Below are 26,285 nucleotides of genomic sequence, written 5' to 3'. Positions count from 1 at the left end.
AGTGGAAAGAGCCTGGGCTTTGGAGTCAGAGGTCATGAGTTCGAATCCCGGCTCTGCCACTTGTCAGCTGGGTGACTGTGGGCAAGTCACTTCACTTCTCTGTGCCTCAGTTACCTCATCTGTAAAATGGGGATGAAGACTGTGGGCCCCACGTGGGACAACCTGATTCCCCTGTATCTCCCCCAGCGCTTAGAACAGTGCTCTGCACATAGTAAGCGCTTAACAAATACCAACATTATTATTATTTAGTTTAATATCTGTCTCCCCCTCTAGATTGAGCTGGTTGTGGGCAGGAATATGTCTGGTTTTTATATTGCACTCTCCCAAGCGCTTAGTACAGCGCTCTACACACAGTATTTATACTAATTTATCTATTTATTTAGATTAATATCTGCCTCCCCCTCTAGGTTGAGCTGGTTGTGGTTAGGAATATGTCTGGTTTTTATATTGCACTCTCCCAAGCGCTTAGTACAGCGCTCTACACACAGTATTTATACTAATTTATCTATTTATTTAGATTAATATCTGCCTCCCCCTCTAGGTTGAGCTGGTTGTGGTTAGGAATATGTCTGGTTTTTATATTGCACTCTCCCAAGCGCTTAGTACAGCGCTCTACACACAGTATTTATACTAATTTATCTATTTATTTAGATTAATATCTGCCTCCCCCTCTAGGTTGAGCTGGTTGTGGGCAGGAATATGTCTGGTTTTTATATTGCACTCTCCCAAGCGCTTAGTACAGCGCTCTACACACAGTATTTATACTAATTTATCTATTTATTTAGATTAATATCTGCCTCCCCCTCTAGGTTGAGCTGGTTGTGGGCAGGAATATGTCTGGTTTTTATATTGCACTCTCCCAAGCGCTTAGTACAGCGCTCTACACACAGTATTTATACTATTTATCTATTTATTTAGATTAATATCTGTCTCCCCCTCTAGGTTGAGCTGGTTGTGGGCAGGAATATGTCTGGTTTTTATATTGCACTCTCCCAAGCGCTTAGTATAGTTCTTTGCACACAGTAAGCGCTCAACAAGTACGACGGAATGGATGAATGAATGAAGTCACTTCTTTGCTCTGTGCCTCAGTTTCCCCAACGACAAAAGGGGGGGGGGGGACTGAAGATCTCTTCTCCTTCCTCCTTAGGCTGGTGAGCCCCATATGGGTCATTTGGCTTGATGACCTGGTATTTACCCCAGCGCTTGGAAAGGTGCTTGATACATAATAAGCGCTTAAGAATTAAAATTAGAAAAAGGGGAAAAAAATAAAGAAAAAGGGAGGCTGGGCGGCGGACTACATTTCCCAGAGGGCAGTGCGGCGACGGCCCCAGTTAGGGGCGGGAGGACTACATTTCCCAGAGGGCAGCGCGGCGACGGCCCCAATTAGGGACGGGCGGACTACATTTCCCAGAAGGCAGCGCGGCGACGGCCCCCAGTTAGGGGCGGGCGGACTACATTTCCCAGAAAGCAGCGCGGCGGAGGCCCGCGTTAGGGACCGGGAGGACTCCATTTCCCAGAGGGCAGCGCGGCGGCCCGCGTTAGAGGAGGGCGGACTCCATTTCCCAGAGGGCAGCGCGGCTGCGGCGGCGGCCGGGGGGTGGAGGGGGCGGCGGCTTCCGGCGGCGCGGCCCCTCCCCGTGCGGAAGTGGTCGGCGGCGTCCGTCCCGGTGGGCGAATCCTGCAGTGACAGGTCGGAGCTGCGGCCGGCGGGCAGGGCCGGGCGGGAGTCATGAGCGGAGCCCCGGAGACCCCCACCGGGACCCTTCCTGCCAGCCCGCGGCCCGCCCTTCAGTGATCGCCCGCCGCCGCCGCCGGCGCGGACCCAGGCAGGACCAGCTCCCCCGCCCACCAGGGGGCGCCCTCCCGCCCCTCCCTCCCCGCCCACCGGGGGGCCCTCCCTTCCCGTCCCTTCCCTCCCCGCCCACCAGGGGGCGCCCTCCCGTCCCTTCCCTCCCCGCCCACCAGGGGGCGCCCTCCCGTCCTGTCCCTTCCTTCCCCGCCCACCAGGGGGCGCCCTCCCTTCCCACCCCGCCCCTTCCCTCCCCGCCCACCAGGGGGCGCCCTCCCATCCCACCCCGTCCCTTCCCTGCCCGCCCCCCAGGGGGCGCCCTCCCCATCCCGCCCCACCCCGTCCCTTGGCGCGTTGGCGGGCGGCCGCCATGTGGAGCAGCCGGAGCTCGTTGACCAGCCTGATCGTGGGTGTGTTCGTGGTGTACGTGGTGCACACCTGCTGGGTCATGTACGGCATCGTCTACACCAAGCCCTGCCGCGCCCACACCAACTGCATCCAGCCCTACCTGGCCCGCAGGCCCAAGTTGCAGGTAGGACACCACCCCACCAGGCCTGGAACATCGCCCTCCTCCCCCTTGCCCCATTCCCCTTCCTCCCCCTTGCCCCATTCCCCTTCCTCCCCCTTGCCCCATTCCCCTTCTTCTTCCTTGCCCCATTCCCCTTCCTCCCCCTTGCCCCATTCCCCTTCCTCCCCCTTGCCCCATTCCCCTTCCTCCCCCTTGCGTTCCAACCTCTGGTGCCATATCCCCTCCTTCCCCTTCACCCATTCCCACTCCTCCCCCTTGTCCCCCTCCTCGTCATCCCATTCTCCCTCCTCCCCTTTGTCCCATTCTCCCTCCTCCCTCCTGGCCCATCCACCCTTCTTCCCCCTTGTCCCCCTTCCCCTCTCCCCCCTTGTCCCATTCCCCCTCCTCCCCCATATCCCATCTCTTCTTCCCCTTGTCCCATTCCCCCTCCTCTTCCTTATCCCATCCCTGCTTCTTTTCCATGTCCCCATTCACCCTTCTTCCCTTGACCCATTCACCCTCCTCCTCCTTGTCCCATTTCCCCTCCTCCTCCTTGTCCCATTCCCCTTTCTTCCTCTTGTCCCATTTCCCCTCCTCCCTCTTATCCCATTCCTCCTCCTCCCCCTTGTCGCATTTCCCTTCCCCCCTTGCCCCTTTCACCTCCTCCCCTTGTCCCATTCCCCCTCCTCCTTTTGCCCCATTCCTCCTTTTCCCTTCTTCCCACCTCTCCCTTCCCCCCCACCCCTTGGCCTCTTTCTCCCTGTCCTATCTCCCCTCCTTCCCCCTTGTCCCATCTCCCTCCCTGCCCTTTCTAGTCCATTTTGCCTGGTTTCCTTCTATCCCGCGCTACTCCCCCCTCCCCCACCCACCCACCTCATCGCACGCTGCCTGTCAATGTCGGTCAGTCGGGAGCATGTATTGAGCGCCCACTCCATGCGGATCACCACATTTAATGTTTTCTCGCTTCGTTGACGTTTGGACCCTGCCCATCCCACCACCCCTCCTCACCTCCCCAACCCGCCCGGGTCTGCACTTCCATTGAGTGCTTACCCTGTGCAGAGCACTGTACTAAGTGCTCGGGAGAGTACCTTAAAACAGGGATGAAAGACAATCCTGCTCTTGGGGGTCTCCGTCACCTCGTTTCTCTCCCAGCCCACCAGCCCAACTGTTGCATTTTCCCTGGGGAAAACCCCCTCTTCCCGAGGGTCTTTCCTCCACTGCCTCCCACCTTCTTTCACTCCCCCAAAGCCCCTGTTAAAACACCAGCTTCTGCCAGTTGGGTTCCAGAATCCGTATGAGTTGTCAGAATGCCAGATGCGTGCACTCCCTCTCTAAGCACACACACACGTGCGTAAATATCAATCATATTCATATTTAGGGAGCGCGTCCTGTGTGCAGAGCACCGTACCGAGTGCTTGGCAGGGTACAATGTGACAGAGTTGGTAGACACGTTCCCTGCCCACGCGTTCCCTTCAAATATTATTATTTTTAAAATTTGGGAGGTCGTGTAGATTCTTGCCTTTACAGCGAATCTCGGCCAGATCTCAAGCGTCCCTCTTCCACGGCCCTAGGTGACTCGTTTTAGGCGGATCTCCAAATAAAAAAGCCCTCATGTCCTGATCTGCCTCTGTCTGCCGTTGCTTTTCAGCTCAGCGTCTACACCACCACCCGATCGAATCTCGGCGCTGAAACGAATATAGATCTGGTTTTAAATGTGGAGGATTTTGATGTCGAGTCTAAATTCGAAAGGTACGGTCGAAGTTTCAAACCTTTTTCTTAGTTCTTGTTTAACAGACTTCCTGCTGTGTGACCTTGGGCCAGTCTCTTAACTCGTTTCAGTCTCAGTTTCCTCATCTGTAACATGGGGATTCAATACCCGGTCTCCCTCTTATTTAGATTTCGAGGCCCAAGTGGACTAGGGACTGTGTCCGACCTGATTATGGGTCGAACCTCATGGGTTCGAATCCCGGCTCTGCCACTTGTCAGCTGTGTGACTGTGGGCAAGTCACTTAACTTCTCTGGGCCTCAATGACCTCATCTGTAAAATGGGGATGAAGACTGTGAGCCCCACGTGGGACAACCTGATTCCCCTGTGTCTACCCCAGCGCTTAGAACAGTGCTCTGCACATAGTAAGCGCTTAACAAATACCAACATTATTATTATTATTATCGTGCATCTGCCTCGGCCCTTAATACAGTGTGTGACACATAATATGCACTTAAATACTTGAGAAAAACAAGCCCGATTGTCATTTTCTCTGTGGTTCACTGTTGCTAGTGACCGGCACATTGAAAAATGATAAACCGTCTTCTGAAAGGCATTTAGTTTTGTTTTACCACATCATTCAATCGGTTGAGTGCTTACCATGTGCAGAGCACTGTACTAAGTGCTCGGGAGAGTACATTAAAACAAAGATGGAAGACAATCCTTGCTCCCAACAAGCTTGCAGTCCAGAGAGGGAGACGGACAATAAAAATTACAGATATATACGTTAAGTGCTGTGGGCCTGAGGGAGGGACGGATAAAGGGCATAACTCAAGTGCAGAGGTGATGCAGAAGGGAGTGGGGAAGGCAAAATGTGGGCTTAATCAGGGAAAGCCTCCTGGAGGAGGTGGTTAGTAACTTTCTAACTCCTGTAAATATTCACGTTTTACATAAATCAAGATGTATGCTTAAAGCAGTAAGCCAGAGTGCAAGGTAGTAAGGTGAACGATTTAAAATGAAACTGCCACCCAAAGTTGAGAGTACAGTCGTGATGTCGATGCAGGTTACCTACGAGAGAGTTTCTGGGATAGATGAGAGCTAGATTTTGGGGGGTGGAGATCAATGTTCTAATACTACTAATGTTTGAGTATGGGCGGGACACTCTGCAGAGGGTGGAGACTTGCCTTTTTAATGGGCTGGAGTCCATTAAATTATTAAAGATCATTCTAGAGTTACTTTCTTTAAGGAGTGTGGGATTAGGAAACCAAATCGAAAAGAAAACCGGCCACCAGAGAATCCCAGAGGTTCACCGTATTGTTGCAGTTGGGTGGACAGCAGGAAGGACTTCTTCATATGAGCGCAAAATTGTTTAAGGACAGTTGATTAGTTTCCTTCCATTCAAAGCATCAGATTTAAGCATGTTATAAAGAATCCCCTTTTTCAAGAATACTAATTACCTTTCATTTTTCTCCCATTTCACATCTTTCTCATCTGTGTGTAAATTCTCAATCCTCCACGAATTTCTACGATAGTTTAAAGAAGTTCGAAGTCTTCTCTCGTGGCTGTTAATATGGTTACCGTAACTCATCCTTTTGACCCAAAGGTGTTTTCCTTTTGTGGCAGAGAATTGATCACCACAAGTAGAAGGTCAAGGTGATGTTTTAAGCCGTGTGTAAAATTGGGTTTCTCTAGTTTTACGTAAGTAATGCAGTTTTCAATGCATTGGCCAATTTAAAGGGATTGCTGGGGGAATACCGGCCCTGGAAATTAGAAGAAGCTTCAAGGTATATTTTCCCTTGAAATTGCTGGAATGGTTGTTTCATTCATTCAGTCGCATTTATTGAGCACCTACTGTGTGCAGAGCACTGCATGTTAGATCTGTTTTACTGCATAAAACATCCAGCTCACTCTCATTGGTTTGGCCATAATAATAATAATGATGGCATTTGTTAAGTGCTTACTAGGTGCCAAGCCTTTTTCTAAATGCTGGGGTAGATACAAGGTAATCAGGTTGTCCCCCGTGAGGCTCACAGTCTAAATCCCCATTTTACAGATGAGGTAACTGAGGCACAGAGAAGTTCAGTGACTGGCCCAAAGTCACAAAGCTGGCAGGTGGCGGAGCCGGGATTAGAACCCACGACCACTGACTCCAAAGCCCAGACTTTTTCCACTAAGCCACGCTGCTTCTCAGCATCAGACCGAAGCAGTTTGCAGGTTGCCTTTGGGACTGCGTCCAGAGCAATATCACAAATCTTTGCAGGATATAAAGCCTCCTGACGGAACGGAGACGGACCGGAGATGAACGGGCAGGAGATGAATGGAGAGGAAAGTTGGCTTCTCTGGGAACAAACTGCAGATTGGAGTCTTGCTTCTGCCCCCATTTAATCAATGGTTTTTAATTGAGCACTTACTATGTGCAGAGCACTGAAGTAAGCGCTTGAGAGAGTATAATGGAATTAGCAGACACTTTCCCCGCCCATAACGAGCTTACAGTCCAGAGGTGTCAAGCTTGGCACCCTCACTGACACAAAAAGAGAACATGCAGAGCTATAGTTGGCAAAACCGAAAGCGTGACTTGCTTTTTGAAAGGCCTCTTAGGGGTTTGGTTGGTATGAAGTTTTGTATCTCACTGTGTCTACAGATGATTAGGTGGCCAGGAGTTGTGTAACAGAAGCAAAGTGGTCTTATCTTGAATTTATGCGTTCAAGGGTATTAAGTGGATGCGAAAGTGTGTCAATGTGCTTTCACTTTTAGTGAAAACATGCAGGTGGAATCCAGTGCCTTGTTGAAGCCATGGTTCTCAGCTAGTTGATTTGAAACTGTCTAGTTTATGAACATTTGCTGGAGTCGTTGCTAATGTGTTGCAGAGAATAGGACATAATTGTCAATCGAGGTTTTGATTTGCCTTTTAGGACCGTCAATGTGTCCGTTCCCAAGAAAACACGAAATAATGGCACTCTCTATGCGTACATATTTCTGCATCATGCTGGGATTTTACCTTGGCATGATGGTAAGCAGGTGCATATAGTAAGTCCTCTGACCACATATATGATCCCCAAACCAGAAGAAATCAATCTTCTCACTGGAGAATCCGCTACCCAGGTAAGTTTACTACTTGAGTTTCTTAGTCAAAATGTAATATGCCTTATATATTTTATTTTTTTTTGGTTCACCTTGACAAGTAAGAATCCTGGAGCCCACCTAAAGAAACGTGAAAGCATTAAGTAGTTAATGTTGTGAAAGTATTACTGTTTAAATGGCATTCTTTCCTTAGAGGGGGTTGTTCTTGGGGGCGGGGGGGTGGCGGGCTAGAAATCCTCACTAATTGGCCGTGCACATATTAGCACCCGTGAAGGGAAATTCAGTGAATTTGAAGAAAGCAGCAAGGATGTCTCCCAGACATCTCCTAACCCTTCCTTTCTTATCCCGATGAAATCATCATTTTGGACTGTGTCAATCACTGGAATCCAAGGTGATAATGACTTAGAGATGTGTTTAGGCCATCTCCCTCTCCTAGGGCATCACCTCATTTAAAGAGGTAAGATTTATCTTCATTTTTAAAGCCTCCAAAAAGAGGAAGATTCCATCGCTTACTTAGCAAACCCATCCCATTTCTTAAGATAAGTTTATCTACATCTTAAATGCTAAGTAGGTGTAAAAACGTAATCTTAATCCCTTTCTGAGGTTCCGAAACAGGACTGCTTAGATGCCCAAATTCGGAATGGCCCTTGTAATGCCTTTCATGGGGCTGGAATTCATTTGCATTTCTTGAGCGGTCACCATGTGCAAAGCACTGTACTAAGCACATGGGAGAGTACAATACAGCAATCAAGGCACATTACGTTCCCACAGAGAGCTTACTCCCGCTGTCAGGAAAACATGCATTGGAGTTATTTTTCCATCAGGATCGATGGGTTGCACTAAACCACCCACAGTCTTCATTTTATCCCCCATCTTCCCAGTTTCACCATTCCCCTGTTGTCTAGGCTGGGGTGAACAGCCCAACCTAGCACTTACAACCTGTAGCAGGCAGCAATTAGGGGGTTGGGGGGTGACCCTGATTTGGAAAAACTTAAAAGGAATTTGCAAGGAAATGCAGAAACTCTGAATTGATCCGCTTTACAAAGGGGGCTGATGGGAGGCCAGCCAAGAAGGAAGTATAAAGAGTCCTACCTCCTGAAACAATGGGTCACCCTGCCCTCGAACTCTGGAAGTGTGACCGTAACAATGGGAAATGGCTGGAGAGAGGTGAGGAGAGGAGAATGTGGAGAGAGGCCTGGGGGCCAGGTGTCACGGGTTCTAGTTCTGGCTCTTTGGTGTGATCTTGGATAAGTGTCGTAACCTCTTTGTGCCTCCGTCTCTTCCTCTGTAAAATGGGGAAAAGAATTCTCGCTCGTCCTCCCCGCTTACCCCTCGTAGCCTGGGAGTCCCCTTAGGACTGAATCCGCTCTGGCGATTTTTGCCTTTTGTGTTGCCCGTTCATTTTTGGTTACTGATGAATGTGGTGTCAAAAAAGGCGCAAATGAAACTCTTGGCAGCTCTGTTTCACCCTAGGTTTCCGTTCCTTTGGTGCTTTTGCTGCGAGGAACATATTGCAGAGCAAGTGGTGTGGCGAACAGGGAACTCAACACCCCCATATGGCGGAGGGAACCTGTGAACCCCACAAGGGACAGGAATTAGTCTGAGTACACCGTATCTACCCCAGCACTTAGCACAGTGTTCGGGACATAGTAAGCACTTAACAAATGCCGCTATTATCATCACTGTCTCTACCCCTAAGCCCGTGGGAGCCCCATGTAGGACAGGGTCTCCACCCCGGCGCTTAAAACAGTGTTTGACCCGCAGTAACTGCTTAGCAGATACCTTAAAAAAAAATCACTTAATAAATACCACAATGGTTATTTTTTAACAGTGTAATGCAGCTATTTTTATTGGAGGTCAGTAATAGCGTTCAGTGAACAATAGTACCATTTAAAATGGCATACTTCCAGAAGCTGAGGAGCAACAAGTACTGAGCTTCGTGGACAACTCTAAAAAATGAAGAACGGAAATCAAACGATGCCTGCAAGTGGACAGCAGGCGTATTGTAATTAAGCGAGTAATTAGGCCAAGAAAATAAGAGTAAATAATGTATGCTGACAACTGGAGACTTTCTAAGCACTAAGAAAATCCTTGAAAGAAAATCAATTGTGAGACAAAAAAAATCAATCGTGAGAAATGACCAAGTTAGGAAGGTTCCAGTCTAACAAGAATCTGTAGATTGTTTTTCATCTCTTAAGTACTGACTAAAAACAAAGAGCTCTAGGGTAGAGTTAAGTGAGGGATAATCATTCCAGTTATCTCATTCTACATCTGTCCTACTTTGTTTTCAGTCTCGGTCAAATCTGTGCAGTTAAGCACGCACTCAGCTGGGTTGTTCTGTCTAGCCAAGTATCCATTCTTATAAACTTTGGAGAATGGATGGAGAAGGTCAAATGTGGAATGAAAGTAATTTGAAAATTCCAACCCCCACAATTGCCCACAGATACTTCCATTTAGCTGGTTTTGCATTTTGTTCAATGCAGTGTTATTCTACTCATCTTATGTGTTAAAGCGAATTCAGACTTATTTTGGAGGGACTCTATGACAAGTTGAACACTTTACATTTTTAATTGCGAGGAAATTGTATTTCTCGGTGCTTGATGACCAGTAAATTGTAGCAAGTTTTCTTCTGAGCTTTTATCACTTGCGGCTTTATTCCTGAACTCTTCAGCGGCCCCGGGATCTTTTGCCTGATCTTGATTTGGCAGAGCTTAAGGTCTTTTTTTTTTTTGGTAAATGAACTTCGTAATTTGTCTTCGACTATTAATCATATACCACTCGTTTTACTGGAAAGCAAATTGAAGCGGAGAAGAAGCAGACGAATGCTCTCGACGAACCGGTTTCTCACTGGAGGTCAAGGCTGACGCTGAACATTATGGTAGACGATTTTATCTTCGACGGCTCCTCTCTCCCTGCTGACGTCCACAGATACATGAAGATGTAAGAGGCGGTCGTTAAGTATATTCATTCGTTCATATTTACTGAGCACTTAAGATGGGCAAAGCACTATACTAAGCACTTGGGAGAGTACAATATAGCAGTAAACAGACACATACCCTGTCCACGCTGAGTTCGCAGTCTAGAGGGAGCTCACTGAAACTCTTATCTAGAAAAGGCATTTATGTTATTTATGAACTGGGTTTTGACTTGTTTCGACGTGTCCCTCGTTATCACGGATAATTGACAGCTGACCCTAGTGAGAATATATTTTTCTGCTAACGGTGGTACCCCTTAAAATCGATGCTCTGTTTTTACTGTTTTAGAGAGATGGATTCTTCTCAACTTGAGAATTTCCTCCTATTTTCTTCCCACCTCAGTTATTCCTCACAGACGCACCTGTGAAAATAAATAGAAGCCAATGAGGAATTTGCCTCTGATAGTTGCCCTCCAAATTGAACTTCGAAGAGTGGACGTTGTAAGATAAAATTTCCATGTGTTGATTTTTCAAAAGATACAATTGGACAGAAGGGTAGAATAATAAAAGTCTGTAACTCTGATGACACTGAGGGGTGATTCCTGTAGGGATCCCTGCCAAATCACGAACCTTCTCGGTAATCAGAGTAAAATCAGTGTTTTAATCCCACAGGATTCAGTTGGGGAAGAGCGTGCATTACCTGCCGATTCTATTTATTGATCAACTAAGCAATCGAGTGAAAGACTTAATGGTAAGTGATTGCCCATCACTTTCCTTTTGGTGATTTTTGAAAAACCACATCATATGTGTTCCAAGAGGGGTGGGTGGAATTTGAATTTGTATTTGTTTCCTCCATTTTTGGTGTTTATAAGTAATTTATACAGAATAATCCAAAGTAGGAGCTCATCACTGTGAGGCAATAATAATTAATAATTACTACTATAGTAGTGTTACTATTCCTGTTATTGTGATGATGAAGCAGCATTGCCTAGTGGATGGAGCGCAGTCCTGGGGGTCAGAAGGACGTGGGTTCTAATCCTGGCTCTGCCACTTGTCTGCTCTGTGACGTTGGGCAAGTCACTTCACTTCTCTGTGTGCCTTAGTAGCCACATCTGTAAAATGGGGATTAAGACTGTGAGCCCCATATAGGACAGGTACCGTGTCCAACTCAATTTGCTTTTATCCACCCCAGCGCTTAGTACAGTGCCTGACACAGAGTAAACACTTAAGAAATACCACAATTATTAATAATCACAGTATTTAAGCCCTTTCTGAGCACTGGAGTAGATACAAGGTGATGAGGTTGAATACAGTCCGTGTCCCACATGGAGCTCATAGTCTTAATTCCCATTTTACAGATGAGGGAACTGAGGCTCAGGAAAGTTAAGTGACTTACCCAAGGTCACACAGTAGTTCAAGTGGCAGAGCTGGAATTAGATCCCACGTCCTCTGACTCCCAGGTCCCCTCTCTTTCCACTAGGCCACACTGCTTCTAAAATAAAGTGAGGTGCCTTTTCAAGGCACCCTGGGCCCGAACTCTTTAATTAGGTTATAATTTTATTTTACAGCTATAATTAACTTACTACTCTTGCCAAAGCAGTTTACAGTTTGGGAATGTAATAGGCTACTTAGGGTAAGGATGCGAGGGTAAGGATAGAGTGGAATTTAGTTATCCTATTCCTCTCTAGGGTTATTTTCAAATTGATATAGGGTCATACTCAATAAAAACTCAGTATATTTAACAAAATGGCCAGCCATTCATTGATTTACTCTTGCAACCTTCAGGAATTCTAAGGCTAACCCTCACCGGTTCATGTGGTTTATTTGTCTTCTCTGGCCGATGCGCAGGTAATAAATCGTTCGACAACCGAGCTACCTCTAACAGTGTCCTACGATAAAATATCTTTAGGGAAGCTCCGCTTTTGGATTCACATGCAAGATGCCGTCTATTCTCTACAGCAGTTTGGTACGTGCTCCTTTTGAAATATGAGAACAGCAAAACTCAAGCTTAGTTTTAGGGTTTCTGTTGACTAGAAATAGAACTGCAAGTTTATCCCTAACTGTGTTAGAACACGCAAAGCCGTTACTATTTCTGATTAAATGATTGTACACATAAGGGATTCTTTGAAAACTTTCACCAGTTTGACTCTACATGAATATCTCATTGTTCAACAGCTTAAAGAGTTTTGATCAGATGTTTTTTTTAAGCCGTGATGAATTACCTCCATTGTTTCCCACCCTACCCCCCTTTAATTATACAACTTCAAATCTCCTATGCCTGTTATAATTTTAATCAAAGGGAGCAATGATCAGGAAATTACCCTGGATAATATGTTTAAACCGTGAAGAGACCTACGTGTCACTGAGTGAAATGGAACCATATTTGTTGGTAGTGGGACATACAAATCAGTCTGCACGAGTTTTACCTTTACGATTTAAATTTGGGGCCTTGTATTTTATATTTTAGGATAATTTGGCTTCCTTTCTTTTCTTTAGGATTCTCCGAAAAGGATGCAGATGAAGTGAAAGGAATTTTTGTAGATACCAACCTGTACTTCTTAGCTTTGACCTTCTTTGTAGCAGCATTTCATGTAAGTGAATCACTTGTTCTTGAGCAGCGCTTAGCTAAACGAGCAAAGACTTTGACGTTGTTGAACTACTCAAGGCTATGAGTTGATCAAAATGCCTGTGCACTTTTGTTTCCCAGAGCATTCCTGTTCTGGGAACACATAGACCAAAGGCAAAATTCTGGGTTTTTTCCTCCCAGGCGGCATCTGAAGCCTTGTACTTTAAACCGTGGGTTTTCTACTCATTCTTTATGTCCTGAGACTTTGAATTTTGAAAGTTGGGTTGTGCATTGGGCATCCATTCTTGGCCCTATTGGTGATCCATGATGCGTGTTTGGGAAAAATGACTTAGCTCAGCTTCTTCCTCTAAAAGATGTGATTAGGACTTGACGGCTTAGCCCAAGGCTATTGTCCCTAATCCATAAGTGCCGCCTGGGGATGATGATTACTTCCATGCTCACTTTATGAGGATGAGAAGATGAACAAGATAGAGTATTGGTAAAGCACTCTGAGGTCTAAAAGCCATCTTTCTTCCAACAATCTAGACTGTAAGCTCATTATGGACGGGGAATGTGCCTGTTATATTGCTGTCTTGTACTCTCCCAAGCACTTAGTTCAGTGCTTTGCACACAGTAAGGGCTCAATAAATACAGTTAACTGGCTGGCCTCTAGCCCTGGACCTGCTAAACTGCCGCCCCTTTCCCATTTCCAGCTCACTCGCCTACCCTTCTTTTTTTTAATGGTATTTGTTAAGCACTTATTATGTGCCAGACACTGTTCTAAGCAGTGGGGTAGGTACAAGATGATAAGGTTGGGTACAGTTGAGAAAGTGCAGGTGGCTCTGCACCACTACTGCAGGATGCCAGTCCTACTGATGGTAGCCCAAACCTTTCCCCTGCCCCATCAATCCGGTGGCATTTATTGAGCGCTCACTCTGGGCCGAGCACTGTCCTAAGCATCTAAGTAATGTTCACTTGAGTGGCTTAGGGCCAGAGAAGACCACAGAGATTTCCGGGAACAAAGCGTGCAAGAGATTGTCTCACACACTCTGGCTGCAGTGCCACCATTGAGAGTATGTCTTCAGACCGAAGGAGAACAACTAAACTAAAGCTAGTTGGCACACTTGGTGTTCCGTCTTTCTAGAGTAAAAATTTTCCCTAGCGTGTCCGAGTAGTATAATACTGCCCAGTGAAAAGGCAAGAAGGGACACCCTCCATCCTCAGCCGAGTGAGCGGATTTAATAATGAGACACTATTTCTGCTCCCTGGGACGGGGCTCTTAATCATGTTGTGAGAACTCCCACATTGTTTAATTGATGTGCTTATTTCCAATATCAATCAAATTTCTGTCCCTTTGGTGTTGGCAGCTTCTCTTTGATTTCCTGGCATTTAAAAATGATATCAGCTTCTGGAAGAAAAAGAAGAACATGATTGGAATGTCTACTAAAGCAGGTATTCCTGTACTGTCCTTAAAGAAGGCGAAATGATTTGTGCAGCTCTCCTATTTCATCATATCAATCAGGACCCAAGTAAATTGTCTGTAAGCCTTGGGTGAAATAGCAGTATGAAGCCATTCTTGTTTCCTGGTAAAAGCAATACTCAGTTAATTAGGCCTTCATTATGTAGCCTGGATGAAACTAATCCAAAAGACAGGAAGCCTTTTCAGATCTTGTAATTATGTATCTCAGTGCTTAGGCATATGTGGAATAAAGATCTTTCCCATCACTTGGATCACTGTCAAATCAGAGAATATTGTTTCTGAGATCCTCTAATGTCCTGTACTTTGAGTGGAGCAAAAATTAGCCGTAGTTTTAAAAGAATGATCTGACTCCTTTGGTTCAGCGCCCAGGGAGAAGTAAGGTTTGACGCGTTTTTGAACTTCACATCTGTGCCTTATTCTGGTAGCTGCACTGGTCAAAAGGCTGTTTTATTGTCTTGTGTACATAATGTGAATGCAAATTTCATCTGGGACCCATGTAGTCTTTAATTTGTTGTTTCTAAAATGATCTTGTGGAGGAGAGATTATCTTGATTTTGTGTGTGTGTGTGTGTGTGTGTGTGTGTGTGTAATATCTCTGGAAAAGAAGATTCCACTGAGTCACTGTGGAATACATTTCATTGCTTAGTAGTCTTCACTGGCTGGAACTTTTTCCTTATTTAACTAAAAGCTCTCCCACATGTTACAGTTTAAGCCCATTTGTGCTTGTTCATTCATTCAGTCACTTACTGTGTGTAGAGCACTGTACTAAGCACTTGGGAGAATAAACAGACTTATTCCCTGCCAACAGTGAGTTTACAGTCTAACTTGTTTCCTGTTCAGTGAAGGTGTGGAAAATTTGGCTCCCATCCTTTTTTTTCATATGCTTAGTGAACAGTAAGTCTGATGAGTTTCACCTAAGCATTTTCTAGCAGTGGATTGACTGTCCGTCCAAGCTGCTTTATCTGAAGAGGCATTGCCAGGGAAGTGGATAATATCTGAATTATTTTGCAATAGGTTGAAAGTGGCTGTGCCAGAATATCTGCTATTAGGATCTACTGAAAGGCGTACTTTGTGTCTTTCTCAAATATCTGCAACTATTTTTAATCAATGGGGTGAGGGTAGTTTAGGTGTATTTATACCACATTCACCTCATAGTTTGCCTGAGTCAGGATAATCAGTTACCAAATAAAAGATGGAAAATTCCTTTTTAAATACCAGGAAATAACTGTGCTTTATGATGGTGACTTTAATCGGTATTTGTTCACTAGTTTTTCTGATTCTCTGTGGAGCTAAAGTTGTCATCTAGTATTCGTTTGATTTTTGTGGCATTTTCTAGACTTGTGAAGAGATGCAATCAAAAGTTGGTCCAAATTAGTTATGACGTTTAACAAGTGCTGACGATGTATCAAGGATGGCACCACTACAAGATGATCAAAGTCACACATATTTTAGATTCACTTCTGAGCTACAAAACTAACTTTAGTTTAGGAACTTGTGCTTCATGCGTGTTCTTATTTTCTGGGTTTTTTCTTTTCGCCGTAGCTGAAAAGGCAAATGCTGTGCCTCCAGCCCAAACCACATCACATGCACACATACACACACACAAATACACACACTTTCTCTCACTCTCCACTGTTGGGTGGTCATGTTTGCAGCCAGCCTTGACCTCAGGTCATTGGTGCTCCCTATTAATTTTCTGATTAAACTAATTGGTGACTTCATGAAAGGATCTTGTCTTCCCTTAAAGCAGGTGGGAATTAAGTCTTGACTTTGGAGAGAGGTTCAGGCCCTAGGTGAAACTGAAAGAAATCAAAAGAAATAGAGCCTCAGAGTTGGGCAGTTCAGCAAATCTGTGCAAGGGGCTTAAGTTATTTTATGTCGTTCAGGGTGTGATAGTATATTAACGCGAACGTATTTGTCTCTTCAGTGCTCTGGAGGTGCTTTAGTACTGTGGTGATCTTTCTTTTCCTTTTGGATGAACAGACAAGTCTCTTGGTTCTGGTCCCGGCAGGCATCGGGGCAGTGATCGAGGTAAGTTTTGGGAAGCTCCTTAAGGGCTCGTTCTGGGTTTGGAACTCCTCCTCTCTGCAGAGGCCCACACGGTATCCTGGGCTGCCCGTAACGCCGGGTCAGTTGTGATATCCCACTGAGTTCTTCCCATCCTTCTTTCCCTTTCGGCTGGAGAGTAAGTAGCATCACTTAGTGGAAAGGGCCCGGAGTCAGAGGTCGTGGGTCCTAACCCGGCTCCGCCACTGGTCAGATGTGTGACTTCGAGCAAGTCACTTAACTTCTCTGTGCCTCCGTTGCCTCATCTGTAAAATGGGAATGAAGACTGTGAGCCCCTTGTGGCGCAACCTGATTACCTTGTATCTACCCCAGTGCTTAGAACAGCGCATGACACATAGTAAGCGCTTAACAAACACCAGCATTATTATTATTACCCCCTTTGGCACTATTCATGAACTCAGAGTTGGGAGCCACCTGAGGCAAAAGAGGGACTTCAGTTGTCCACTTGTGCACTTGTCCACTGAAAGTGTAAAAGTTATGATAGGAGAGGACGGGTCTTCCCTTCCCACTAAGTTTGGGGAGAGGTGATGCGTGAAGTGGAGTGAAGGGTAAGCCCTCACTTCGTCTTCCTAGCTGTACTGGACTCCCTTACCTCTCCCACCGCCTGCAGATTGCAAACTACCTTCTGCATGAGGATTCGGCCCGTTCCATAATGCCTGCTTCTGTTACGCATTCTCTTTGGGAACGGGCATCTTCCCCAGAACATACGTCTGTCTGAATCGCTGTCATTTATTTATAGTAATATCTGTCTCCCTCTCTAGATTGTAAGTTTGGCATGGACAAGAAATATGTCAGTTTGTTATTGTACCCTCCCAGCACTTAATAGCGTGCTCTGCACATAGTAAGCACTCAATAAATGCAGTGGAATGAATGGATGAGTGAATGCAATGTGATGCAGTATTGGAAGAAGCAGTTTTATGTACGCATGATGCATCAGACGCGTTGTGAGCTCTCTAGCTCAAGATTTCAGTAATCCCCACCTTATTGAATTGTGTACCAATCAGTCGCCCTAAACTTTGAAATCCCCACTTCACAAGATGTACTCTGCTAGTGAATTTAATTAACCAGTTGGACAATCAATGGTATTTGAGCGCTTACTCTGTGCAGAGCACCGTACTAAGCGCGTGGAAGGGTACACTATGAGAGAGGGAACGGTCATTGCCTGACGAAGATGAACGCCCCCCGTTACCTTAGAAGTGTTTCCAGGCGGTACCCATTTTTGAAAAGTATTTTGGAAGTATAAAGAAAGGATCCTTGATAATAGTCTGAGGAGGAGGAGCTGTTCCAAAGCGGATGCGATGGGACCGAGGAAGAAATATTGTTCCCGAGGGGTTCCTACGGCCTTTTGGAATCCGCATGTCAAGTGTCAGCCAACCATAAACTAGGTGTTTGTGGGATTTTCCTCTTCTAGTGCATCGTCATTGGTTTTTCGTAATGTCTCAAAATACTCTCATCTTTTCCTTCAGCTATGGAAAGTAAAGAAAGCCCTGAAAATGACCATTAAATGGAAAGGCTTGAGGCCCACATTCCAGGTAAAATTTGTCGTTTGTGAAGCCTTGCAATTAGATTTTTCTCATTCTAAATGAAAAACACAAATATTGTTTATACCACATAGCCTTCTTTTAAATTAAAACTGACATCACCTTGGAAACCGCCACTAAGGCAAGGTGGTGTATGCTGGGGGAGCAGAAATGGACCTGTTAAGCTTAATTAAATGAGAGTGGCTAGAGTTGAAAAAAAAAATAGACCCATCCAGAAGTATTTGGCATAAGTTGATTCTTGGTGCTTCTTCACAGGCCTAGTAGCAGAGGGAGGTCAGCAAGATTCATTCAGCTCTGCTCATCCACTCTCCCCTGTCCCCCCCTCCAGTTTTTCTCCTTGGGAAATGGCTGGGTTTTACGGTGGGTTACAGCTGGGTCGCATTCAAATGCCTCAGTGCTACCGGGGGATGCCATGGAATCAAAGAATGCCAAAGAGAAGCAGCATGGCCTAGTGGGAAGAGCATGGGCCTCGTAGTCAAGAGTCTGGGTTCTAATCCCGACTCTGCCACTTGCTTGCCTTGTGACCTTGGGCAATTCATTTCATTTCCTCTGTGGTTGAGTTCTCTTACTGGTAAAATGGGAATTAAGGCTGTGAGTCACATGGGGAACATGGACTGTATCCAAACTAATGAACTTGTATCTACCCCAGTACTTAATACAGTGCCCAGGGCATAGTAAGCATTAACAAATACCACAATTATTAGCATTATTATTATTAACCGGGCTCTGAACCAGAGTCACTTCTAGAAATGTGTCAGTCTCTTGTGACAGTGGGTGTCTTCCCTTTAACTGGGGAGCAGCCATCCCAGCAGCAGGGGAAGACTTCCCAGATCTACCTGCAAATGATTGGGTCTCCGGGAAGCTGTTCCCAAGACCTGGAGCCCATTCGCCACCACAGTGGCCCCCAAAAGCGGCAGATACATTGTCTTTATTAGAGAAGAGACAACTGATCGACTGTAAGCTCATCGAGGGCAGGGAATGTGTCTGTTATATTGTTCTATTGTCCTTTCCCAAGCACTTAGTATAATGCTCTGCACACAGTAAGAGCTCAGAAAATACGGTTGACAGACTGACCGGTAATGAAGTTCAGTGACAGGGAATCTGAGGCAGAGCCAGCACTACAGAAGTCCACTTTCCCCTACATAGGGCATAATTAGTAGAATGTTTATTGGACAAGTCAGTTTCTCTTTGCATCAGCTACCTCATTGTGTAAAATGGGGACAAAGACTGTGAGCCCTACATGGGACAGAGATTGTGTCCAACCTGATTATCTTGTATCTACCCAGTGCTTAGTATAGTGTCTGGTATGTAGTAGGTGCTTAATAAGTACTGTTTAAAAAAAAAAGCTTAAATTCTAGCCAGAGGAGGTATGTGATTGTGTGAATCCATGTAGGAAAAATGTAGTATTTGTATTCTTTGTGTACATTTTCCATTTAGTTAGGGCATAGTATGGGCAATAGTCTGTTTTCCTATGAATTTGATGAAATCCACTACTCAGCAGAGTAAAAATCTATTCATAAATAAACTTACACTAAAACGGAAACCTGAAAACATAAATGCAGTGCAAAATGTAATATTCCATAATTGTGTCAACTTGGCCCTAAGTGTAATTGTTTGTATCACGTAGGCAGCTAGACCTGAGATAAGAAATTAAGTTGTCTTTACAACAAAGAATGTATTACTGAATGTGACATTGGTTTCCTTTTAAACAGTTTGGAGCATACAATGAATCTGAAAGAAAAACAGAGGAATATGACACTCAGGTAAGATGTGGAGAAATGATTGCAGTGTGTTAGATTTCAAATATGGCATGCTTAATTTTCAGTACTTCATAAGAAGCCTTTATTTTTCCTTGTTGGACTGATCCAAGCCGAGTTCCCCACACAGCTATTAATGAAATTCTGTGTTCTCATCTTTACTGGAAGATAATGATCGCTCATCCCCTTTAATCAGTTGATTTGTGATTGCTGGGTTTGGATAATATATTGCGCTTTAGGTACCCTGAAGGACTGTGTGGTCAGTCCATCGATTGCAGTGCTATTGATTAGAGAAGTAGCACGTCTAGCTGGTAGAGCACAGGCTTGGGAGTCAGAGGATCTGAGTTCTAATCCCACCTCCATCACTTGTCAGCTGTGTGACCTTGGGCAAGTCACTTCACCTCTCTGGGCCTCAGTTCTGTCATCTGTAAAATGGGGATTAAGATCATGAGCCCCATGTGGGACGGGGACTGTGTCCAACCGTATTTTCTTGCTTGGATCCTGATTTGCTTGTAATAATAATAATAATGATGGCATTTGTTAAGAGCTTACTATGTGCACAGCCAGCCCTTAGTACACTGCCTGGCACATAGTAAGCACTTAACAAATACCGTTAGTGGTAATAATAATAGGCAGAGCACTGGTCTAAGCCCTAGTGTAGAGATCATGTGATAAAATATGGAGCCTGGACCATATGGAGACCTCTCAATCTTAATGTAGGAAGACAGACACATGAAGAAAATTTGACCATTCAGAAGAAGAAGTAGCCAGATGATGATGATGATGGGATTTGTTAAGCGCTTACTATGTGTCAAGCACTGTTCTAAGCACTAGGGGAGAATTCAAGTAAAGCGGGTTGGACACAGTCCCTGTCCCACATCAGGTTCACAGTCTTAATCCCCATTTTCCAGAAGAGGTAACTGAGGCCCAGAGGAGTGAAGTGATTTGCTAAAGGTCACGCAGCAGACAGGTGGCGGAGCCGGGATTAGAACCCACGTCCTCTGACTCCCGAGCCCGGGCTCTTGTCACTAGGCCAAGCTGGTTCTCTGTACCAGTTCCATTAGTGCTTTGCAGGGAGTGCTGCATCTCCTGGCTCCAGGCAGGTCATCCGTGGATACCCTGTCGCAACCTTCTCAGCATTCCCAGGTTTATTCCCAGGTTTATGGCATCGGCTGCTGTTCACCCTCAGCTCCTGGCGGGAGGGGTCGGGGCTTCCCCGTGGGGGCGGGCCTACCAGAACCCTGGACTGAAAATCAATCCATTTCCTTGCAGGCTATGAAATATCTGTCATATTTACTGTACCCGCTCTGTATCGGAGGGGCAGTTTATTCACTCCTAAACGTTAAGTATAAAAGGTAGGATTCTTTACTCTTTTTAAAAAAAAAAAATAAGCCCTGTCGAATGGCAGGCAGTGGAGGGTTTTTAAATTATTTTTAAGCTAGGGTCGTGGGAATCAGGATGGGAATCGGGCCTGTTTAGCAGTGATGATTAGGTGGGATTAGAAAAGTTCTCCTTGGGCACATGTGTGAAAGAGCTGTCCACTAATTATAGCCTTAGTGGGGTTGTCTAGAATTAAAGCGGTGTGATCTGGAGAATCCAGAGGCTCTTTCTCACTGTGGTTCTCTGTGCACAATAGGTAGGGAGAGCCTGAAGAGACCTGGGTCCTGCTTCATCACTCAATCGATCGTATTTATGGAGCGCTTACTCTGTGCAGGACACCATACTAAGCGCTTGGGAGAAAACCACACAGCAGTAGACCAGACACATTGCCTACCCACAACGAGGTGGTTCTCTTGAGTTTCCCTAGGATCATAAATGGCTCAGACAGGCCCCCAATTCCCTATAGCTGGAATCTCCAGACAGAAGAGGGGCAAATAAAGGAGACAAGGAAAAAGAAATGGGAAGAGGGGGTTAAGAATTTGAAGTAAAGGGGGAAAGTAGAGTTTCTTGGAGTGGAGAGGAGATGGGAGATGGGATGCAGGGGAGAAAAAGGTGTTTAGAGAGGACAGAGAGAAGATGGGTCAGGAAGGAGAGAGACAAGAAGAGACGAGAAGAAAAATTGTAAACAGCAGGGAGAGTGAATCAGAGAGGTAGAAGCGAACATCATGGGACAGTGGGAATATGGAATTGGGAGGAGGAGGGGCTAGGATCCCATGAATGTTAAATTAGGATCAATCAGTGGTATCTATGGAGTGCTTACTAATGTAATTATGACCATCAAAGAAAATGAGGTATCTCCTTCTTCAAAGTGAAACCTTTATTTTTACCCTTCAGTTGGTATTCCTGGTTGATCAACAGCTTCGTCAATGGTGAGTCTCTCAGGATATTTCAGTTTAGCATGTCAAAGATTTTCAGAGAGATTTTGGTTTTTTTGACCCTACTCTTCCAGAACGGGTGTCATTTATTTTGGAAGGAATGTAACTTTTTGAGTGAATGCAATTTAGAATACAATTTGCATACAATTTTGTGAACAAATACAATTTAGCGTATTGCAGGATGATATAGCACAAATTGAAGCTAGACTAGAGCTTTTGGTTTTCTCTGTTTAAACTGTAATAGTTTAAGATTTAGAGAATCATCAACAGTTTGAGTGTGTCCAAAGCTATTTCTTCATCAGAGATATTTTTCATCAGAGAGACAAAAATTCTGCAAGGTAATAGCCTTGTTTAGTTTTAATTTACATGTTCAAACATTATTTTAAAAAACACGAATTGGAGTCGCTTGCCTTTCAAATGGGTTCGTTCATGCCTTTTTATAAGTTGGAGATCAAAAGTGTAGGGAGTGTTTCTTAGAACCTATCACAAAATATTTGTGTTTTCTCCTCAGGGGTGTATGCCTTTGGATTTCTCTTTATGTTACCACAACTATTTGTGAATTATAAGGTAAGATATCAACATGTCTTTTAGGGGGTCATCATTTCTTTTTTCTGCCCTATAGTTATGTCATCTTTTTTTTTGTCAGAGAGGTCAGACAACACCAGGCTCCATAGACAGCAAATACAAAAGCACAACAAAATACAGTCTTTGTCTGTGCACAGTGTAGTTAGAACTGGGAATGATGAGGGAGAAAAATCAGGGGAGAGATTCTGCCTTGGCTTTTTCAGCCACATAAGCCCTCCCAATCGGTAAAGTTCACTGACAGTGGCATCTTCAAGTATGAAGGGAAACTCTGTAATCTTTTTTTCTCACACTCCCCTACCCTAGAATAATCTTTGTGACTCTCTACTTCCAGATGAAATCTGTAGCACATTTACCATGGAAGGCGTTTACATACAAAGTAAGTAAGTCTATAATTCCCCTTTCTCCCAGCCCGCCCCAAATTAGTGGTACCCAGCACTGAGCATTCTTGGTGTAAAGCAAAAAAATTGTTTAGCTAAAGTATTAAAACTCACTTGTGCTGGGCAGCAGCGGAATGGGAGAGAGTCGAGGGTGGAGGCTCAGGTTTACTGCGCAGAAGGAGGCAATACGGATGCAAACACTTCCATATTTTTATGAAGAAAACTCTCTGGATCCACTGCCAGAACGATTGCAGTTGGAGGTGGGGCGTTCCGGGAGAGATGTGTCCATGGCATCACTATGGGTCCAGACGTGACTCGACAGCATAAGGCAACAACGGCAAAGTATTAAATTCTCAAGGATCAGTAAATCACCTTAAGATTTCAGTTCATTATCCCGTGAATTTTCTTAGGGACTGATGTCTCTGCCTTTGAAGAGTGATTTTATAACATAAAAGATAAAGAAAAGTACTTTAATTTTGTACTTTGGTTGCAAGTGTTCCCCGGGTACAGTGAAAATATTTGTCGGGCGTAAGGATACATTTGTTTCACTGCCATTTTTTAAATCCTTCAATTCTAACGTTAAATCACCGACATCATAAGAATGTGCTCTGGATTATTCTCTGAGTTTTAGAACGATCAAAAATGCATGAAATAATTAAACGCGTGAATTGCTCACGGTTAACGAAAGAAAATTCAAATGCCGGAATAGTTACAGAAATTAGTTATGGGAAATTCGAGAGAAATAAAGTGCCCGTGAGTAGTTTTCAGCGTGGTGACCCATTGTCAGACTTTTACATTGGATTTGTGACTACACAGTGGATAGTAAACAGTTTTCCTCAAGTAGAATTACTGGCCATGTGAGCAGACACATGGAAATGCATTCATTTTTCCTACTCTTTGGAGGGAAGCCAATTCCTATCTCCCCAAGGATGACTTGGATGGCTTTTCTGCTTGAAAGGAAATGGGGAGGGTAAGCTAGAGGAAGGGAACTGACAAAGCCCAGGACCAGGGCCAGGGGCATCCCTCCAACCAACCAGCGGGCTCAACAGTCTCACCCTCAGCTCAGGCCCTGAGTCTGTGCCAGTTTGGGGGGGTTTTTATGGTATTCGTTCCACGCCTGCTATGTGCCAGGTGCTGGACTAAACTCCCGGGTAGATGTAAACTATTATTTGGCCCAGCCAAACCTCACCCAGGGCTCACAGTCTTCCTCCCCGTTTTACAAAGGAGGTGGCTCAGAGAAGTGGAGTTACTTGCCCAAGGTCCTACGGCAGACAAGTGGGCAATCCGGGATTTGAACCCGGGTCCTTCTGACTCCCAAGCCCTTGCTGTATTGTTTGAATTGTGTATATCATCGTCCTCATCTTTTCACTATTTTTGCTTGTTTTTAACCTTTTCTTACATCTCTGTCATCAACCCATTTCCCCCTCTCACTCCTGAGGACCAAAAAAACCCTAATTCTGAACCGCTTACTGTTTTTCTCAGTGCTGTTACAGTGCTTCGTATATACTTGATATTCACCCCACCCCTGACCCCACAGCACATATGTATGTATCTTTAAATTATATATTATAAATTATTTATTCCTATTAATGTCTTTCTCCCTCTCTAAGGGGTAAGCTCGTTATGGGCAGGGAACATGTCTACTAATCCTGCTGTATTAATGCTCCACGCAGAGTAAGTGCTCAAAAAAGTGCTCAAGAAGCAGCTTGGCCTAGTGGATAGAGCACTGGCCTGGAAATCAGAAGGACATGAGTTCTAGTTCAGACTCCGTCACTTGTATGACCTTGGGCAAGTCACATCACTTCTCTGTGCCTTAGTACCTCACCGGTAAAATGGGGATTAAAACTGTGAGCCCCTTGTGGGACAGGGACTGAGTCCAACCCGATTACTTCGTATCTACCCCAGCACTTAGAACAGTGCCTGGCACATAGTAAGCGCCTAACAAATACCATTTAAAAAATACAACTGATTGATTGACTGACAGGTGGGTTAAGAAACAGTATTGTCACCACCACTATTATTATTTGAAGACAATATGGACTCTGTCAGCTATACTCATACCAAGCTATTTTCTAATTTTTCTCTCCCTTTGCTTTGATAGGCTTTCAATACATTCATTGATGATATCTTTGCCTTTATCATCACTATGCCAACGTCACATAGGCTGGCATGTTTTAGGGATGATGTGGTTTTCCTTGTGTACCTGTACCAAAGATGGTAAGTTCCTCTCCAATTATTTATTTTCTCCCGCTTTCTTTTAGTTGTCAGACTTGATCAAAAGGCAACTCCAGTGTGTCTTATAATCTTGGACCTCTCATAATCATTTTCGAGATCATCCCCTCCGGAGTGTAAGCTCTTCGTAGGCAGGGGACACATCTACCAACTCTGCTGTATTGTCCTCTTCCAAGCGCTTAGTACAGTGCTCCGCACACAGTAAGGGCTCAGTAAATATCATTGATTGAAGATTTTGGAGTAGAGGATAGAATTCATGTGGAAACGACAAATTTGCAGTCAGTCGATGCATCGAGAGGCCTCTTTCTTCACAGCTGTTGAATCAAGTCACTCTAAAAACAGTACTGGTTTCAGAGATTGTGGCACCATTCTTTCAAATCGCAGAAATGCGTAGCCTTCATTATTTCCACATGAGGCAAGGCTAATTTAGTTTACGCTTCCTAGCATGGAAATATCAACTCACTGCCCACCCAAAGTTGAATTTTAACCACTGAATTTTTGATCGTTTCGTAGAGCGCTATGAGTTGTCAGGGGCATGTGTAGGTTGTTCGATTTCTTGCTGTGTCTTGGTTTTAAAAGGAGTACCGTGTCCTAACTTCTGTCACCATTGTCTTCTCTCAGGCTTTATCCTGTGGATAAGAGTAGAGTAAATGAATATGGAGAGTCCTATGAAGAAAAGCCCAAAAGGAAACCCCACAGAGATTAACCCTTCAAATCATTCTAGAAGAGGCCTGTCTCGGGACTGCCTTGGATTTCGTGTATTGGATACTAATATTGTTTTTCTCCTCTGCAAGCAAAGAACAAGGTTGGCAAATCATCAACCAAGTATTTTGGGAAAGCTTCAGTGGACTCTTATGGACATCTCTCTTCTACATTGCCAAAACCTCTTTTTGAATGCTTCCCGTAGATTTTCTTTCTGACCCATTTTTCTTGTCATTTTGTCTTCGTGAAGAAGGCTGCCAATAATTCAACCAGCCACCGCCGAGCACCTAAAAGTTTTCCAGGAAAGTTTCCATCTCAATCCCAGAGCCGTACGACAGTTTTCACCCTCGATGGCTTCGAAAAGATCGGCCGCTGGCAACGATTTCGAGTGCGGCTGCCGTTGCCCGCGTCGGCGAAGGCTGGCATCGGAGAGATGCGCTGGATACTGGGAAAGTAGGGCAAAGCCAAGTAGCGCTCGTGGGATGGAGAAATGGCAGTTACCACTGCAGACAGTTTTCTAGGATTTAAATCACCACCGTGTACAATTCCACAGACCTGTATAATAAGCACTCTGACCAACATGTTGAAGAATCGCTTTTCCTTAATTTAAAAATGTGTTTCACTATCAGCGCGTTCATTTTCAAATAAATTTCACTGGCTGTAGAAA

General features: G+C 44.9%; 1 protein-coding gene and 1 non-coding gene across 2 annotated transcripts; both read left to right on the top strand.

Annotated features, from left to right (window-relative positions):
* Nucleotides 1–2,121: 2,121 nt before the first annotated feature.
* CLPTM1L (CLPTM1 like) lies at nt 2,122–26,285 on the top strand. The gene is made up of 17 exons (XM_029053965.2): nt 2,122–2,321; nt 3,946–4,046; nt 6,915–7,104; nt 9,878–10,023; nt 10,670–10,748; nt 11,846–11,963; nt 12,494–12,588; nt 13,931–14,015; nt 15,970–16,073; nt 17,576–17,641; nt 19,363–19,413; nt 20,680–20,762; nt 21,682–21,716; nt 22,234–22,289; nt 22,639–22,683; nt 24,786–24,901; nt 25,538–26,285. The coding sequence occupies exons 1-17, from the start codon at nt 2,160–2,162 to the stop codon at nt 25,620–25,622; spliced, it is 1,617 nt and encodes a 538-aa protein (XP_028909798.1). The 5' UTR covers nt 2,122–2,159; the 3' UTR covers nt 25,623–26,285.
* Nucleotides 8,463–8,595, top strand: LOC114807726. The gene has a single exon (XR_003755801.1). It is a non-coding gene; the product is annotated as a small nucleolar RNA SNORA13 (small nucleolar RNA).

Source organism: Ornithorhynchus anatinus, chromosome X3, assembly GCF_004115215.2.
Source record: "Ornithorhynchus anatinus isolate Pmale09 chromosome X3, mOrnAna1.pri.v4, whole genome shotgun sequence".
Lineage (NCBI taxonomy): Eukaryota > Metazoa > Chordata > Mammalia > Monotremata > Ornithorhynchidae > Ornithorhynchus > Ornithorhynchus anatinus.
The sequence above is the reverse complement of the archived record's forward strand: the minus strand, read 5'-3'. Positions and strand labels throughout refer to the sequence as shown.

Excerpts from the sequence above, each read along its gene's own strand:
- CLPTM1L (XM_029053965.2), top strand. The coding sequence starts at position 2,160 with ATGTGGAGCAGCCGGAGCTCGTTGACCAGCCTGATCGTGGGTGTGTTC. Across the intron at positions 4,047-6,914 it reads GTCGAGTCTAAATTCGAAAG|GACCGTCAATGTGTCCGTTC; the intron begins GTACGGTCGAAG and ends TTTGCCTTTTAG. Across the intron at positions 22,290-22,638 it reads AACTATTTGTGAATTATAAG|ATGAAATCTGTAGCACATTT; the intron begins GTAAGATATCAA and ends CTCTACTTCCAG.